Raw genomic sequence first — 15,983 nt, forward strand, 5'->3', positions numbered from 1 at the left:
TGCCTTCACTTGGATTCTATCAATGTTAAATCCTAACCATAAGCTGGAAATTGCTTTCACAAATTAAACTTGATTAACTGAAGCAAAGTATTGACCTTCACTTGAATAATTATAATACAAGCTTGCTCTGTGGATGGGCATTCAGACTCTCCATGAGATCTAGCTCCAGGCAAAATACTATGAAATGGTGCTTCTCCATGAAAAAGTGAAAATTTATGTGTAAGCTTTTGTATGAAGTTATGATCTCAGGCTGCTCTTGTTCAATGCACTTCCTTCAACTGTTGAATATGTTGATGTGGTTGGCATGCTAATGTAGTGAGCATGTAAATGAGCAATTTCACAAAGCTCTATCATGATATTACTTCTTCCAGATAAATAACTCTTTTTCTTCAAGTTATTTGAGGGAATATATCAATGTCATCTATCTTCCTACATCTAGAATGCTAAACAAATGTCCAAAAAAATCTTATAAAAAAATTCAACTCATAATATTCTGTTTTAGCCTTTAACAATTTGACTTTTTTGTTCAATATATAGGTATTCTAAAAAACCTAATAATTTTTTCCAGGTTTGTATAATCATTGAGATAATTACTCCTGTTGTATTAGGAGTTCAGTGTTGAGCATCTTTTGAATCTGTCCGAACTCTGTTTTCCACTTCAATGGAACTCTTCAAGACTCCTAAGGTGAGAATAACTTCTTTAGTGAATCCATCTTTTAGTATTTACTTTGCTTGAAAATTTTCTTTTTATCCTGCAATTAATTTTTTTCTTTTATATTCTTTTACTTAAACTGCAGTCTAATTTTATTGTCTCAATATCCTGTAATTTGTAACTGCCTGAGAGTATCTAAATACTCTATTTAAATTTTAGGAAACATCTATGGAAACGGTTTTTATAATATTTGCAGATTTCAAAATTTATTTACTTCTATTTTAGTGGAATATTTGAAAGCACCTATTGCAATGTCTTCATATTAATTTTTACTATAATACTTTTTTAACTTAGTGATTCAAAGTGCTCATCAACAAGAATATATAATGAGAATGTATATGGTTTAACCAAAACATTTATTGAGGCTTAGATATTTGAACCACTGGCCTGAAGGACACCAGCCTGACTATAATTGCATTTGTTTGTAGCTGCATTCCAATCCTATTTAATTATAGCAAGGGAAAATAGCTTCATAAACACGTGCAATATGTCTTCCTCTGATAGTGCTAAAGGGCTGGATTGTGTTTCTCTTTTAAGTAGTAATGTGATTGACTTGTTGGTGTGTGTGAGTTGTTAATTGCTTGAGTATCATATTATTTAATTAGTGTTGTTTGAAGCAATCCTGGTATTTCTTCTTGTATTCAGTAATACTCATGTACATGGGTCGGACAAAATAAGGGTAATGCCTGACATTTTGATATCATATTTCTTGAACATGAAATAAACAATGAAAACGTGATGTATTTTTATGTTTCATTTTTTTATTGTTGCAGCTAATTTTTATATTTTATCCTTGCAAACATATTTTTAGTAACTTTTTGTGTCTATAACCTAACTCCTAACCTATAAATGGCAAACCTCTCTGTGTTTCAAAGAGGCCAAATTGCTGGTGCCCGTATGTCAGGTGCTAGTGTGACAGAAACTTCCCGTATGCCCTACGTTTCTAGAAATACTGTCTCAATGGTAATGACTGCTTTGAAAGAGAAGGAATAACGTCCTCAGCAAAGCACAGGTCTGGCCGAAAGTTGAAGTTGTTTGAGGGAGACCGTCGGTACCTAAATCGAATTGTGAGGGACAATCGAAAAACCACGGCTGTTAAAATTACTGAAACCTCAATAGACACCTACAGAAAGCAGTTACCATAATGACTGGCTGCCGAGAGCTGAACAGATCTGGATTCTATAGAAGAGCTGCAATTATAAAACCTCTGGTTTCATATGCAAATGCTTCAAAGCGTTTAGAGTCGTGTAAAAACTTCCAGAATTGGAGCTCAGGCAGTTGTAAATTGTAATTTTCTCTGACGAATCATCGTTTACCTTATTTCCAACATCTAGCCGAGTTTACGTTTGGAGACGAGTTTACGTCATTGAATCCCCACTGCCTCCTCCCAACCGTAAGCCATGGTGAATCAACAGCCATTACTATTTCGGAATTTTGGATGACAAAGTTCATCCAATGTTCAAACACTCTTTCCGGAGTGGAATGCCGTCTTTTAAGATGATATGCCCTGATCCATACAGCTGGAATTGTTAATAAATGCTACGAGGAATCAATGATACGAGGAAGCCCGCTGCCATCGTCTTTAAAAAAGCTGGGGGGAGTTTAACTGAAGAATGGGTTATAATTCCTCTAAAAACAATTCACAATTTGTATGAATCGATTTATGCGAATAAACGGCTATGCGAATAACGATACCTGGGAGAATTGAGGCTGTAATTGCCGCAAAAGGTGGACCTAAACCATACAAAAATGTATTTTGTGGATTTATTAGGTGTTTCCTTTATCCTTTATTTTGTCTGACCCCTGTATGTTCTTGCTGTTTATTACCATGATTGATTATCTAGTCTGTAGCTGACTCTTGAGAGTAGTCTGTAGCTGACTCTTGCATTGTTTCAGCCACAGCCAAATCATAGTATACCAAGATAAACGCTGCAGACTCTATTTTGACCATTGTCAAGCATAAGACTTCAGAAATTCAGAAATAACCAAGTGCAGTTGGACAAAAGACTTGTTTATTGGAGAAGACCTAATAGGTCTCATTTGTTTGCTTGACGTAGTTAACATGAATCTCATTGCACTGCAGTTCTCAGCAAGTCTAGTACATTGCGAATACTGCATTTTTTATTTTTTTTGTCTACTGCATTTTTGATTCACCGGTAATATCGAAAACCAAGTTTGATTTTCTGAGTTGTAACGAGTGGTGGTTAACAAAATTGAGCCAAGTGTCATTATTTTCTTGGCGTAATTTTTTTTGTATTATATTCTGAAGCATTTGTCGATTTGTTATCCTGTACAATTTAGTTAGATTGCTCGCTGCATGATCTGATACACCCCCGAAAATACCTGCTATCGACAACTCCGTTTGAGCTTGTGTTTCTCTGCAGAAACAAGACCATCTCCTATATAGCAAGCCGCGTTCAAACAAAACGGCACTCCCGTTTTACATGGTTGTGTACAAGCGATTCTTTCCTCCGCGAAAAGCGAGCTCTTTGTACCAGCAGCTCTGGATGCAATTTAATTCCGCTCAGACTGATTCAATAAAACTGTTCGCGCATCCGTGCACACCTTATCGGTTTGATCGATCGTGTTGTGTGTGTCCAGATTTGTGGTGTTGCGCGGGTTGTGTGCCCTGTATATATTGGTCGTGTTGCCTGTGTTGTGCCCTGTTTTTTTGGTCGTGTTGCCTGTGTTGTGCCCCGTATATATTGGTCGTGTTGCTTGTGTATGCCCTGTATATATTGGTCGTGTTGCTTGTGTATGCCCTGTATATATTGGTCGTGTTGCTTGTGTATGCCCTGTATATATTGGTCGTGTTGCCTGTGTTGTGCCCTGTATATATTGGTCGTGTCGTGTTGCCTGTGTTTGCCTGAATGACGACAATACATGCCCTATTTAATCATTAATGCCGTCGCAATTGTTTGAAGACAATTGATATATTTATTGCGGTTACTTGTTGCAAAGTGTACTGGCAAACTCTGCTCCGTACGAACTTGTAACTACAGCTGGCATTAAATGTTTGATGCTTCATATCAAATGATTGACTTCGTGCCAGTGATTGTTAATGCTGAAAATTCAAAAGCAAAGAATAGTCCACAAAAATTCATATCTTTATAGAAAACGTTTCGGAGTCCAGCTCCATCGTCAGTTCGTAGAATCTAGAATATACATAGAAAGTCACAAGTTAATACAATTGAAAGCACAGAACACAATTAGAACCTAAATTTACAAGTGCAACTATGCTATGCTGTCGTTGGAAGTTTTTGTAGTCAGGCTTCTTGAATGATGCAAATTTCTTACAATTATTTTAGAGCTACGTTTTGAAGTAGCATTAAATTGACCTTCATAGCAAAGATTCACTATACTAATTTCGTATCCATCACTGTTTTTAATGTTCAGTTCAAGAGATGTGATATTGTTGTTTGTTGCAGGTAAGCAAAGCCGTGAACTTCAGCTTCACGGCGCTGACAATAGGTGAGTGTACACGAGCTTTGACGTCGCGTACTCATTAAAAAAATCCATGCACTCATTCACAATATTCATGCACTCGTTAAATATATCCATGCACTCATTTACAAGATTCATGCACTCATTAAATATATCCATGCACTCATTTACAAGATTCATGCACTCATTAAAACAATTCATGCACTCATTTACAAGATTCGTTCACTCATTAAAACAATTCATGCACTTATTAAAAATTCATGCATTTATTCAAAAAATTAATGAAGTCATTAAAAAAATCCATGCACTCATTTACTCGATTCATGCACTCATTCAAGAAATTCAGTCACTTAATATTCTTTGTCTTGCATGCACTGAAAAAACCCTCAATTAATGAATTCAGACTCACGCTCTTGACTATTCAATGAAACTCACTGATATGCAGTGTTTTGCTTCAGTGTTGCAGTTCTCAATAATATAATATCGCTTCGAGGTTCATTTTCATGTGCGAAGTTTCTGTTCACACAGTCCAACATATGATGCTGGCATGAAGTTAACGTGACAAGATTCCCAATACAATTTATATTATAGCATTCCCAATACAATATTATATTATAGTATTCCTAATACAATATTATATAAGGTTGCCAGTACAATATTATTCCATGGCTTGTCTGTACTTATGCCTATAATGTCATCATTTTATTATTTACCTGTTTGCCTCGCAGCTTGTGGCTCGTATTATCCAGTCGAGTTGTGTTAGTCATCTTGCTTCACTAACGTAATCGTGTAAATTGTCCGAACTAAATGCATTGTGTTGGTGCCGCGTCAACATCACAACCTGTGAGTGGCGGATGCTCTGGCTATCGCGGTGTGGGTGATGTGGCGCGCTGTGGTGGCCGTGGTGTGGTGATGTGACGCTGTATAGGTGATGTAGCGGCCGGGGTGTGGGGAATGTGGTGTGCTGTAGAGGCCGTGGTGTGGGTGATGTGGTACCTTGTGGCTATCTCGATGTGGGTGATGTGGCGCGCTGTGGTGGCCGCGGTGTCCAGTGACTCCAGTCGCGTCTTAGTTGCCCGCGAGGCGTCGGTAGGTGAGGACGTCACGCTGGGAGCTCCGCGCCCTCGCGCGACACGACGGCCGCGACAGCCCAAACAGTCTAGTGACCGCGTCCATACTTCTGTGTAATTCCTGGCATTATTATCATCTCAACACTGCTTTATTATCACAACATTAATTCGTGGTAATGCGTCTTTATATCGTTATCGCAGTTGTGTGTTTCTTATCTGCCGGAGCAGTTGACGTGCCTGCTGATGGACCTCGTTAGCGTGACCCTGATACGGGGGTCTATTCCTTGGCCCTGTTAGCGTGACCCTGATACTGGGGTCTATTCCTGGGCCCTGTTAGCGTGACCCTGATACGGGGGTCTATTTCTGGGCCCTGTTAGCGTGACCCTGATACGGGGGTCTATTTCTGGGCCTCGTCAGCGCTCAAGGTCGCACGCTGCAGCGTGACATGCACACATAGAGTGACGCTCGTAGCGCATCTGGGGGGGCCAGAGGAGAGTTGTTTTGTGTGTAGGGTACATTATTGTGCTAATGTTGTGTGGTTTGTGTATACTACTGGTGTGTATGGTTTGTGTATACTACTGTTGTGTATGGTTTGTGTGTTTACTGTTTATGTATTACTAATGTCCCACGAACGTTATTGAAGAGAACCGACAGGATGCGGCTTGAATTTGATTGCTTCTGATCTGATAATTTGTTAGGTTCTCGGTAGGTATCTTCTTGTTTCTCTTAGATTATATTAATGCCACTGCTGTTCATTCTCTATCATCCCTACCTGCACTTCATTCTCTGTGTAAATAATTCAACGAAAATCAGAGAATAGACCTAAATATTAATCTTGAAAATACAGCTTCCTCGAGCCGAATTCAAACCTGCAATTCGTTACCATTAATGATCCACGATCAGTATCACTGTAACCAAGTATTATGTCCCCGCCAGATCTCCGTGTTGCAAATATCACAGCAATTATTTCAAGTGATACTTTGCTCTTCTTGCTGCAAATCGAATGGAATTCATGCATGGCATCTTGCAAATCTCTTCATACATCCATATGCTTGAATATTTTTGAATATCACTTTTCGCCTAATAGTTCCCACTCGTCTGTTGTTGTCTTGAATTTATAATTTATTGTCAAAACTATTTTTGAAACCGTTAAAAACGTGAAAGTTGAAAAATTATGTAATAAATTTGAAAAGTTTTGCTTTGCATTTTGAAAAGTAAGAAAGAATTGGAGGCTTCCTGCATGAAATATATTTTTTTCGATTATACTATTATGCTCGTCGGATATTGGTTGAAATTTGTAGAATTTTTTTTCTGTTAAAAAGATATTTTTGCCGCGCTTTTACGTTGTTTCCCAGTTTGAGAATATAGCTCTGCATGTGCAGTTCCCTTACGAGCTATAGAGATCTCCGTAGACTGAACTCAGTTCCCAGGAATATTAACTTCGCAGTTAGGAGTTTGTCATCATTTCCGGCTTAAGAATTTTTGAATTCTCCTTTTTTTATCTCTTATAGGTTACAGTGTCTTTAGGATTACATAACATAGGATACAGTTAGAAAGGTTGCGTAAAAAATTTCTCAAGCTTATATACGCTTGGAATTTTTATTGGATAGGTTTATCCGCTCAGGTTCATTACTCATGATGTGGTGCTGATTTGATCAATATTAGTGTAAGGTCCGTTGAAATTTGATTTTCGAAATTAGTTACATCCGTGTTGGAAATTATGAACTGATAACGGAGATTTCCTCGAGAAACCCTGGGAAAGCTTCGTTTTAGATATTTTTCGAAAATTTTTTAAATAGGAGCGTCATCACTGGACGCACCGTGCGCATTAACGAAGACTGCGTGATTACTCGTATCTCGATCGGGCGCGTGAGGCATCGTCTGGACAGTAGACACCCTATAAGATGCTCATAATTATTATGCAAATCAAAATATTGCGCAATAATATTGAGCGTCTTAGCAATGCTTTAGGATCGCTTTTAATATAGTGCATGGGAGGATGATGTCCTTACTTATCCAACGAGAGTAAGGTTATTTTACTTTGATTTGCAGAATAAAAAAAATAATTTATGGAAAAATTGATGGAAAAAACGTTGGCATTTCTTCTCGTGGTTCGCGTACTAATCTTTGTGAGCCTGAGTGATCGTAAATTTATATATAAGGTGCGTGTACACTTTACATGCACATGTGAAAATAGCATTGTTCTTCGACAGGGCATCGTTTGTTTTCAAGGAGCGTAGAATGCCCTAAACATTTCCCGAGGCAAAAAGTGAATATTAGAATCTCGGAATTCGACAACGCGGGCGTCACCTATACAGTTAAGGAATTTTTCTGCTGGAGCAGCTATTCTCAAAATAATTTTCATGTTCTTGGTCTGACCAATACATTATTTCCTCTGCCTCTCCTTTGAGCTAAGCCGACTCTTATGGCGACCTGGAATACAAGTCTCTGAAAGGAGCTGGAATAAAGCCTGGACTCGTCTCTGGCATCCAGCTCAGCCACTTGCCAAATGCAGACCAAAATCGCAGCGGCTGGCTTGATCCTCGGAAATACGACACCAAATGCTCAGGCGTCGTCCTGATATATTGCTCTCGTGCGCAAAATATCTCGGGCAAGTCGGTACGTGAGCCTTGTCTGTATAGAAGTTTATATAAAGTAGTAATATTTTCGCATTGAGATCTTTGACTTAATATTTGTCTTGAGTCACGGCGAAAATCCATTCATTGTCACAATTATAAACATGCCTGCGTTTGCGAAATCTACCATCCTAAATGCAATCTTTACTACGAATGAATCAAATATTACTAGCTTGAAGCTAATACGGTCACACTACCCTTCCATCTCCATTAATGTCTGCCATCACGGCCGGGTAACGAATGTAAGGGGTAAAATTGGCTCCTAAGAATCACCGAATTTTCAGAGCATGCTTGATGATACACACTTGTAAGTAATCCCGGAATCATTCCGACATATTTGTATGCTTACTTAGGAACTCCAAGAGGCTCAGCTCGCAAATTCCAGTCTTCTCGGGTGGCATCGAAAACACCGCTTTGTACCCAAGAGAATGCAAGCCTGAGAATGAAAGCCTTTGAAGAAACAGTGCCGCCGATGTCGCCTTGTTTTGCTTCCACCTCTCGATCGATAGGTTTTTCGGGCTCGCGAAATTGTCACTTTGCTCGAGGCCTTGTTTTAGTGTATCTCGGCCCAGGGTTTTACGCCTGATCGCGTTTGGTTAAACAAACTCTCACTTCGTCTTCTGAGTGAACAATTTGGTGTTGTTGTTGCCCCGCGCCCGGTCCAGGCCAGTGAACAACTTGTAGCAGTTATCGAAGACCGGATGAAAGGAACAAGTTTGCGTGAGGGAACACCTACACGACTGTAACTGAATATCCTGAAGGCGCTGTTGCTGTGTAAGCAGGAGTTCACCAGCCGTGCTAAGAATCCTTACATCGCCTAGCTATGGTTTCGATACTGTGGCATGAGAGGTCTCCTCGGTTGTGAAAGCCTGTCATGCACTCGCAGCATCGTCGGATGCGCTTCATTCATGGACGAGACTGGAAAAAAAAGTCCGAGATGAAAAGTCTTAGTACTGCCGGGGTTTTACTGAGCAATGTTATTGTTTTGTATGTTGGAAAGAGTCGAGTCATTTTATTTGATTGAAAGCGCTGTGATGTAGCCCTTCAATCCTGTTTTCAACTCTCGATACATTTTTAAAATGATCGTGATGTGCGCCAATGCTCCAGCATTCTTAGTTTCATTGTTATACAAATTTTTCAATCTTGAATTGCTATGCAGGATCTACCCGACCTCAGTTCGCAATCCCGGTGCTCGCAAAAAGTAAACTCTTCTTCTTTGATCTGACTCCATAAGACCTAAATTTAATAATTAGTCAGTCGTCAAGGATACAAAACTGATTTATAATAGTTACTTCCTTTATTTCAACCAAATCTTCAAGCTCCCTAGATGTTGACCATCGTGTTAATCATCTTCACTTTCAACGTAAAATTCGCCATCGTTAAAATCTAACTTGATTCGAAAGAAGAGTTACTGGCGGTAAACTAGCGACGGAAACGCGTCAACAACAACTATTTGAACTGAATTCAAAGTATCTGAGATAAAATAGAACTTACAAACACAAACACTAAAATTGCAAACAAATGTAATCTCACATAAATCGTTTTCACTCAATAGTACTAAATATGAGCTGATTGAAGCAATCCCAATTGAAGCAAACGAGCCTGTAGCTGCATCAATTGCTCCAGTACCCTCGTGATAAGACATTGTGTAGAGTATTTCTCCTCTATTATAAACGTCAGTGCACGTCTCCGGCAATCTGCTGCTTTCGTTACACCGTGCAAACTTCTGTGGCCGGGCGCCTGAGCTTATGTTGCTCAGAACAGAAACGCTGTGGTGAGCCATGGCTTAAAATTCCCAATTTTGAGCGGCATTTTAGAGCGGATTCCTGACGCGTTTGGTGTTGGTAGCGAGGGTTGGGAGAAGCGCTGTTTATTGTGCTTGTGCCTGCAACTGCTCGCTGTAGCGTAAACGAGATGTGCTGTGCCGAATGTTCGAGTTGTTCAGACTTTGTGATGAAGGCCCTGGACGCGCGTTGTTGCAGTAGGGGGCGGATATGGGCGATGATTGTGTTACATGTTACGTCGATGTTTATTTCTTTCATTTAGATGATGTGTTGTGCCAGAAATTAAACTGCACATTTGGTACATGTTTTAGTGATGGTTGCTTTATTATGTTTAATTTATTTTCCATTGAGTTCTATTGGGTGTATAAAGTGTAATCTACGCCGTGTTGCACTATTTTTTCAGATGATATGTTGTTTACTTATGCACTCATGTTGTTTACAGTGATAACTGGAATATTTTTCACTTCCTAATATAAGACTGATAATTCAATTGATTTTACCCATATAGTTTTTCCATTAAATCCTGACGTTTCTCTCATCGAAAGCTCCATCCTTCATTTCATTACGCTTTACAATTATAATTATAACGCGTATAATAATTATTTATGATCTGCTCCTTCTTATTTCACGGCCAGCCTTCGCTCTGCATCAATGCTTATTACCTTCAATATAGCTCAGTGCTGCTGTAATATGGCGTCAGAAGCTGCGAGTTTCTCAGCGCACGACGTCAAGGAAGCCGAGTTGCAATTCCGGCCTCACAAGATGGATGTCCCGACATTAACGCGGAAAACTGCAACAGGTCGATTTCCTGCCTTCAGGAACCATCACTTACGAACCTACGCGCCTCCCTAACTTCCCGTGGATATAACATGTGGTAGCTTAGATGGAAAACTCGGTTTAGAAGGACGGTTGCAGGAGTAACTTTATACGCAGGATTTTTGTAGCGAGAAATATTGAGCTCAAATTCTTAAACTTAACCATTCACTTTCGCGCGAAACTCGGACATGCTGATTTGCGTACGCGATGAAATTATAGATTTGTAATTAGTGAAAACTATTCATAGTTTCGTGCAGATCTGTATTACGGAAAGCCATATCGCCGATCAATTTACCAAGTTCGTTGTACTGTACAGGCGAGTGTACTTTTAGACTACCGGAGGTAGGCGCTCATGGTTCGCAAGGAAGGTTACTTTCCTTCTTAATTTAGGTGCAAACGCAATTTTCTCCCCCGTTTCCCTCGAAAGGGTGACGCCAAACACAGATGACGCGAGGCGCGTCGTATGGTTATAGTTATGTGGAAGCCTGGCAGCCTTTGAAGGTTTTGCAAGCGCGGCCTAAAAGTGAAAGCTTTATAAATAAATCGAAGCTCCATTGTCGGTGCAGAGTTTCCCTTGACACATCTGCTGCTCAGTGATGCAGGTTACTGCTTGTGCTTTCAACTCCGAGGCTTTGTCCTCTGAATATTTCTGTCTCATCTCGAGGAAGTCCTCGCTGTGCATTCCCTCGAAAACTTTTATATGTATTGTGTTGTGTTACTACCGTGCACGAGCTACTCAGTATATTCAATGTGATCCTTCTATGTTGCTAGTTATAACACGTCGGGCTAGTGGGTGTGGAGTGTTGTTATGGAAGTTTATATATTATTCACAGTTCTGCTTCCAATTTTCAACAGCCTCTCAATTGGTATTATTGCAAGGATGGTCGGATTATCAAAAGTAACATGCAACGGCTTTCATATTGAGTGCACCTGTTTTCAGATGAAATGTTGTGCTGTATTCTGAGAAGGTGTATCAATGGCTGCTGGTACAAAAGTTAACTCTGCATTACGTGAGCAAAGGGTCGCGTGAGGCTTCCGTCTGACCAGCACTCTGAACGTATTGTATTAGTACAACAGCTCATGTAGTATTTGTTGTTGGGAAACGGCAGGAAATGTGTCCACATTTCCTAGCTTTGATGTCTCTTGCAAAGCGCCGCGCAGTTATATGTGAGCGATATAAACCAAAGTGTGGGACATATCTGACGGCTTTTACTCGTGTATTGATCGAATATTGGTGCTATGTTCTCTAGACTTCTGCTTTTATTAAAAAATCATATCAGTGATTTTTAATCAGTGTTTGTTAATCAGTGATGATTAACAAACTAAACAGCTTTTAAATATCGTCGAGCATGAAAGTTCAACTAAATATATAGAAATTCGAAGCAACTTGAGAACATTTAAAATGTTTCTGGGATCTCTTAACTGTAACTAAATTAATGCCAAATATTTTTATCAATGCATGCTTTCACTTTCGGTGCAATTTAATATACAGATCGACATGTTTTTTGAGTGTAGCAATAGAATGGGAGCGTTCAATTCCCAGAGCGAGAAATGAATTGCGTCATGTCGCCATTGGAGAAAGCGGGAATCCACTTCCCTTTGTCGGTGTTATTTCATAAGAGAAAGATGAAAGAGTGTGGCTCTCTTTAGGCGCGTTGTCAAGGTTTTGTGATTTTAAGGAAGTTCGAGCAGAGCTGCGAGTGCTATCGTAATTAGATTTTTGCTGGCTTCACAGGGAGGCTCAGGAGGAAAACAAATGAAAGCAGAATCTTCGACGTCCAGCCGCCATTGATGTCCCTGAACCTGACGAGATTTTTAATGGGGTGTAGCATTCGGAATCAAGAATTTTCATGACGTTTTTAAATCTGAATTCTATTGTGAATTGGTTTCAGTTTATTCACCAAATACTGTGACGAATTCGTGTCAACGGCTCTCGATATTAGCTTATACAATTTTGGTTGAGACGTCACAGTGTGGAGCCGTCGCGCTCACCTACCTTGCCTTGTTCGTCGAATCATTATTCTGACAGGCACAATAATCAAGTACTCATTGGCTCATCATTTAGGCAGGCACAATAATCACGTCCGTTGCTCATCATTTAGACAGGCACAATAATCACGTCCGTTGCTCATCATTTGGCTGCCCTCTGTTGCCTTTGATACCTCGGCCAGGACGGCGCAGCTGCCAACAGCACGGACGCTATTTCCTCCCGCTTATATACCATCTCATTATTGTGCCTTTATCCTTGATTCGGTTCTCTCGTGTTCACGCGACACTGCCAGCCGATATTGTTAAGTATCATATAATAACAGGTTTGCTTCTGATTTGTTTCAATTAGTTTCTTGCGATACACGTTTTGCACTCAGGTATGACGTATTTTCAAAAGCTTTTGATTTATTTAATTTGTATCCTTGATATATTTCACAATAATTAGTTGCTTTAACTTAATCATATTTTAAGGCGATCAAATCCCTCGTTGATCTCTATATGACGGTTTCGTCATAGAGCTCATAATTTCAAGAACAGAATGTTGCCTCAAGATGAGGTTGCCTGCGACCCCGGCCCTTCGACGCGTTCCTGCTCTGTTAATGCTCTGTTGATGCTCTCTTGATGCTCTCTTGATGCTCTGTTGCTGCTCTCTTGATACTCTGTTGCTGCTCTCTTGATGCTCTCTTGATGCTCTGTTGCTGCTCTGTTGATGCTCTGTTGCTGCTCTGTTGATGCGACCCCGTGTCCTCCAGTCGACGCCTAAATAACCCTCGTTTCCAATCAGTCCTGCGACTTACTGATCCATCAAAAAGCTCGGCACGTGACTGTTCAGGTCTTGAGATTCACGTGGCCGGTCAATTAGAATTTTTGATTTGAGTCACGTGAGAGTGGCTCGACGTCTGGAACTGAGAGAGAACGTCTGCATGCATGGTGCAGGATCTCATCTTCTACGGTGCATCTGTCCTTTCCGTTTCACGGTACGAATACAGGAAGCAGTGATAGGGATAAGCGTGTTTATTTTACATATGATAAAATGAAACAATGGAGATAATTTTTATACTCTTTACCTATTTCTTGAAATGTATTAGGACATGCAGTTGAAAAATTGTCTTACAATATTTTGCTCATATTCGACCATCTGAAAATGTTATAGATACCCGAATAGATCAGACCGCTATGTGAAGTCTGAAGTGAATACAATGCTTCCTACGTTACGGTCATGATACTGATGGAATTCTTTTGTGCGAATAAAATGAAATAGAATTGCGTAATGATTTAGCCATTTAATTGTTTAGCCACTCTCATGTAACTCATATCAAAAATTCTAATTGACCGGCTCACGTGAATCTCAAGACCAGAACAGTCGAGTGCCGAGCTTTTTGATGCATGTCTTAGCCTGCCGCTCGTCTGGGTGAGTGTCTTATTATTCTACGTCACGGCAGTTGCTATACACGAATGCTTTAATATGTGTGTTTTAACGTGTTTTTATTTAAAGTACACTTCCCTCCTCCATTTTAGTGCACTTCTTCCTTCTCAAACTCTGTTCAAACTCAAACTCTGGAGGCAGAGCTCCAACCGAGAGAATTAATAACAAATATTGTTCTTCCCAACTACTTGTCCCTAGGAACTTCGCACGCCGATGGTTTATTAGTGTCGTTGCCGCCGCATTCCACACTTCCGCCAATGAGCTGGTGTCGGGTGACATGCATTATGTTGCGTCGTGTGACAGGCCGCGGCTCATTAGTGCTGCATTATGTTGCGTCGTGTGACAGGACTCTCCTCACTTCTCGGTGCCCCATTTTAACGCGTCTCTCCTCACTTCTCGGCGCCCCATTTTAACGCGCCTCTCCTCACTTCTCGGCGCCCATTTTAACGCGCCTCTCCTCACTTCTCGGTGCCCATTTTAACGCGCCTCTCCTCAGTTCTCGGCGACCCATTTTAACGCGCCTCTCCTCACTTCTCGGCGCCCCATTTTAACGCGCCTCTCCTCACTTCTCGGTGCCCATTTTAACGTGCCTCTCCTCACTTCTCGGTGCCCATTTTAACGCTCCTCTCAGTTCTAGTCGGCCAGTTTTACAGGGTCTGCATGGGCAATCATTGTAGGGCTTCGTTGAAGCTGAGCTGCTCCGTTGAGTCTTGGGTCCCTGCGGCTGCCCTCGCCCGGGGTTCCATTAATTTGCATGTTTTTAGGTGTCTTTCTTGCGGCAAGTTAAACGCTATAAAGTTCGTCCTGCATCAAGCTTCATTTGTGATTATGGCAGAATTATGTCCCATTATTATGAGATTCGTATTGTCATTATGATCGAACCACAGATTATCTAGCAGTAGTATGGCAAGTTACACGATAGTTAAAAGTTCGTCTTGCATCAAACTTCATTTATGACTATGGCAGTATTGTCCCATTATGATGAGATTCATATTGTCATAATGAGGTTCATATTATTTAGCATTATGGCAAGTTACACGCTATAAAGTTCGTTCTGCAGCGTTGACAGCGTGCGTGTGAGCCACACGTACGTCTCGGACGCCGTAGACCTTCCTTCCTCTTGCTCCTAACTTGTAACTGTTCGTTGATTTCATAAAGGCTTCGGATGAACCGAGGAAGCTGTGGAAAGATAGTTTACATGTTTATTTTAACAAGTAATTTTATTATATATGGTTGCATTGTAGGCGAGAAAAACGAGGCTTACCATCTTACGATCTTAACTTAGTAGATCTTACGGTCATTCAAAATTAATCGTTAAATGCAACTGACCGTGTTTAATACGGCGCCCGTTATACTTGTTGTATTGAAGACTCTTCGAAAATTGTTTCTATTGGCTGCTCGTGTCTTTATTGGACATTTGCCGGCCCATTTTTCTTGCCTAAGTAATTCCCTGCTCGCGTGTTTTATTGCTGACCTCGGCAACACGTCTTATTCAAGTGACTGCGCCAATAAATGCGCCTCCATTTCCGAAATTCGTGGCTTGACTGCAGATCCTCCGCAGACGCGCCGGGCGTCGATGAGCTCGTATTCTACAAGAACGTTCAGGTGGTGTAAGGGAAATTCACCCTTTAAGATTTCAGTTACTTTAATTTATTTTTGTGTCGGTAAGTTTTACGACTGCTTGTAGGGTTGGCAACCATGCTATTCGATGATGAGGCGTTACCGGCCTGAAGCCCGTGTTAGTTCTTCTCATTCGATAGCTGTCATTTGGTCGGAGCGTACCTACTGTCACTATTTTCGAGTGCACCTGTAGCGTCCCTATTTGGACCGACTCTTTGCCCGGCCAGCATATGCGGCTCCTAGTTAGGCCGCCTCGACCGTACTTCCCAACTACAGTACCTGCACCATTCGGGTTTCAATCCGAATTCCGTAGTCATTGCTGCGCACCATCCGTCCAGTGCCCCATCGTGCTGTGCACCATCCGTCCAGTGCCCCATTGAGCTGTGCACCATCCGTCCAGTGCCCCATCGTGCTGTGCACCATCCGTCCAGTGCCCCATCGTGCTGTGCACCATCCGTCCAGTGCGCCATCGTGCTGTGCACCATC

The 15,983-nt window shown here is 41.0% G+C and overlaps 1 protein-coding gene across 1 annotated transcript in view; it reads left to right on the forward strand.

Moving 5' to 3' along the window:
• The first annotated feature begins 565 nt into the window (after window positions 1-565).
• LOC108678414 (myotubularin-related protein 6) overlaps window positions 566-15,983 on the forward strand; it is a 60,653-nt gene continuing 45,235 nt past the window's right edge. The window contains exon 1 of the mRNA XM_018166830.2: window positions 566-685. Coding sequence (XP_018022319.1) covers window positions 662-685 — 24 coding nt within the window. The 5' untranslated portion in view covers window positions 566-661. The remainder of the gene's footprint in view (window positions 686-15,983) is intronic.

This window comes from Hyalella azteca, unplaced genomic scaffold, assembly GCF_000764305.2.
Source record: "Hyalella azteca isolate HAZT.00-mixed unplaced genomic scaffold, Hazt_2.0.2 contig15239, whole genome shotgun sequence".
Taxonomy (NCBI): Eukaryota; Metazoa; Arthropoda; class Malacostraca; order Amphipoda; family Hyalellidae; genus Hyalella; species Hyalella azteca.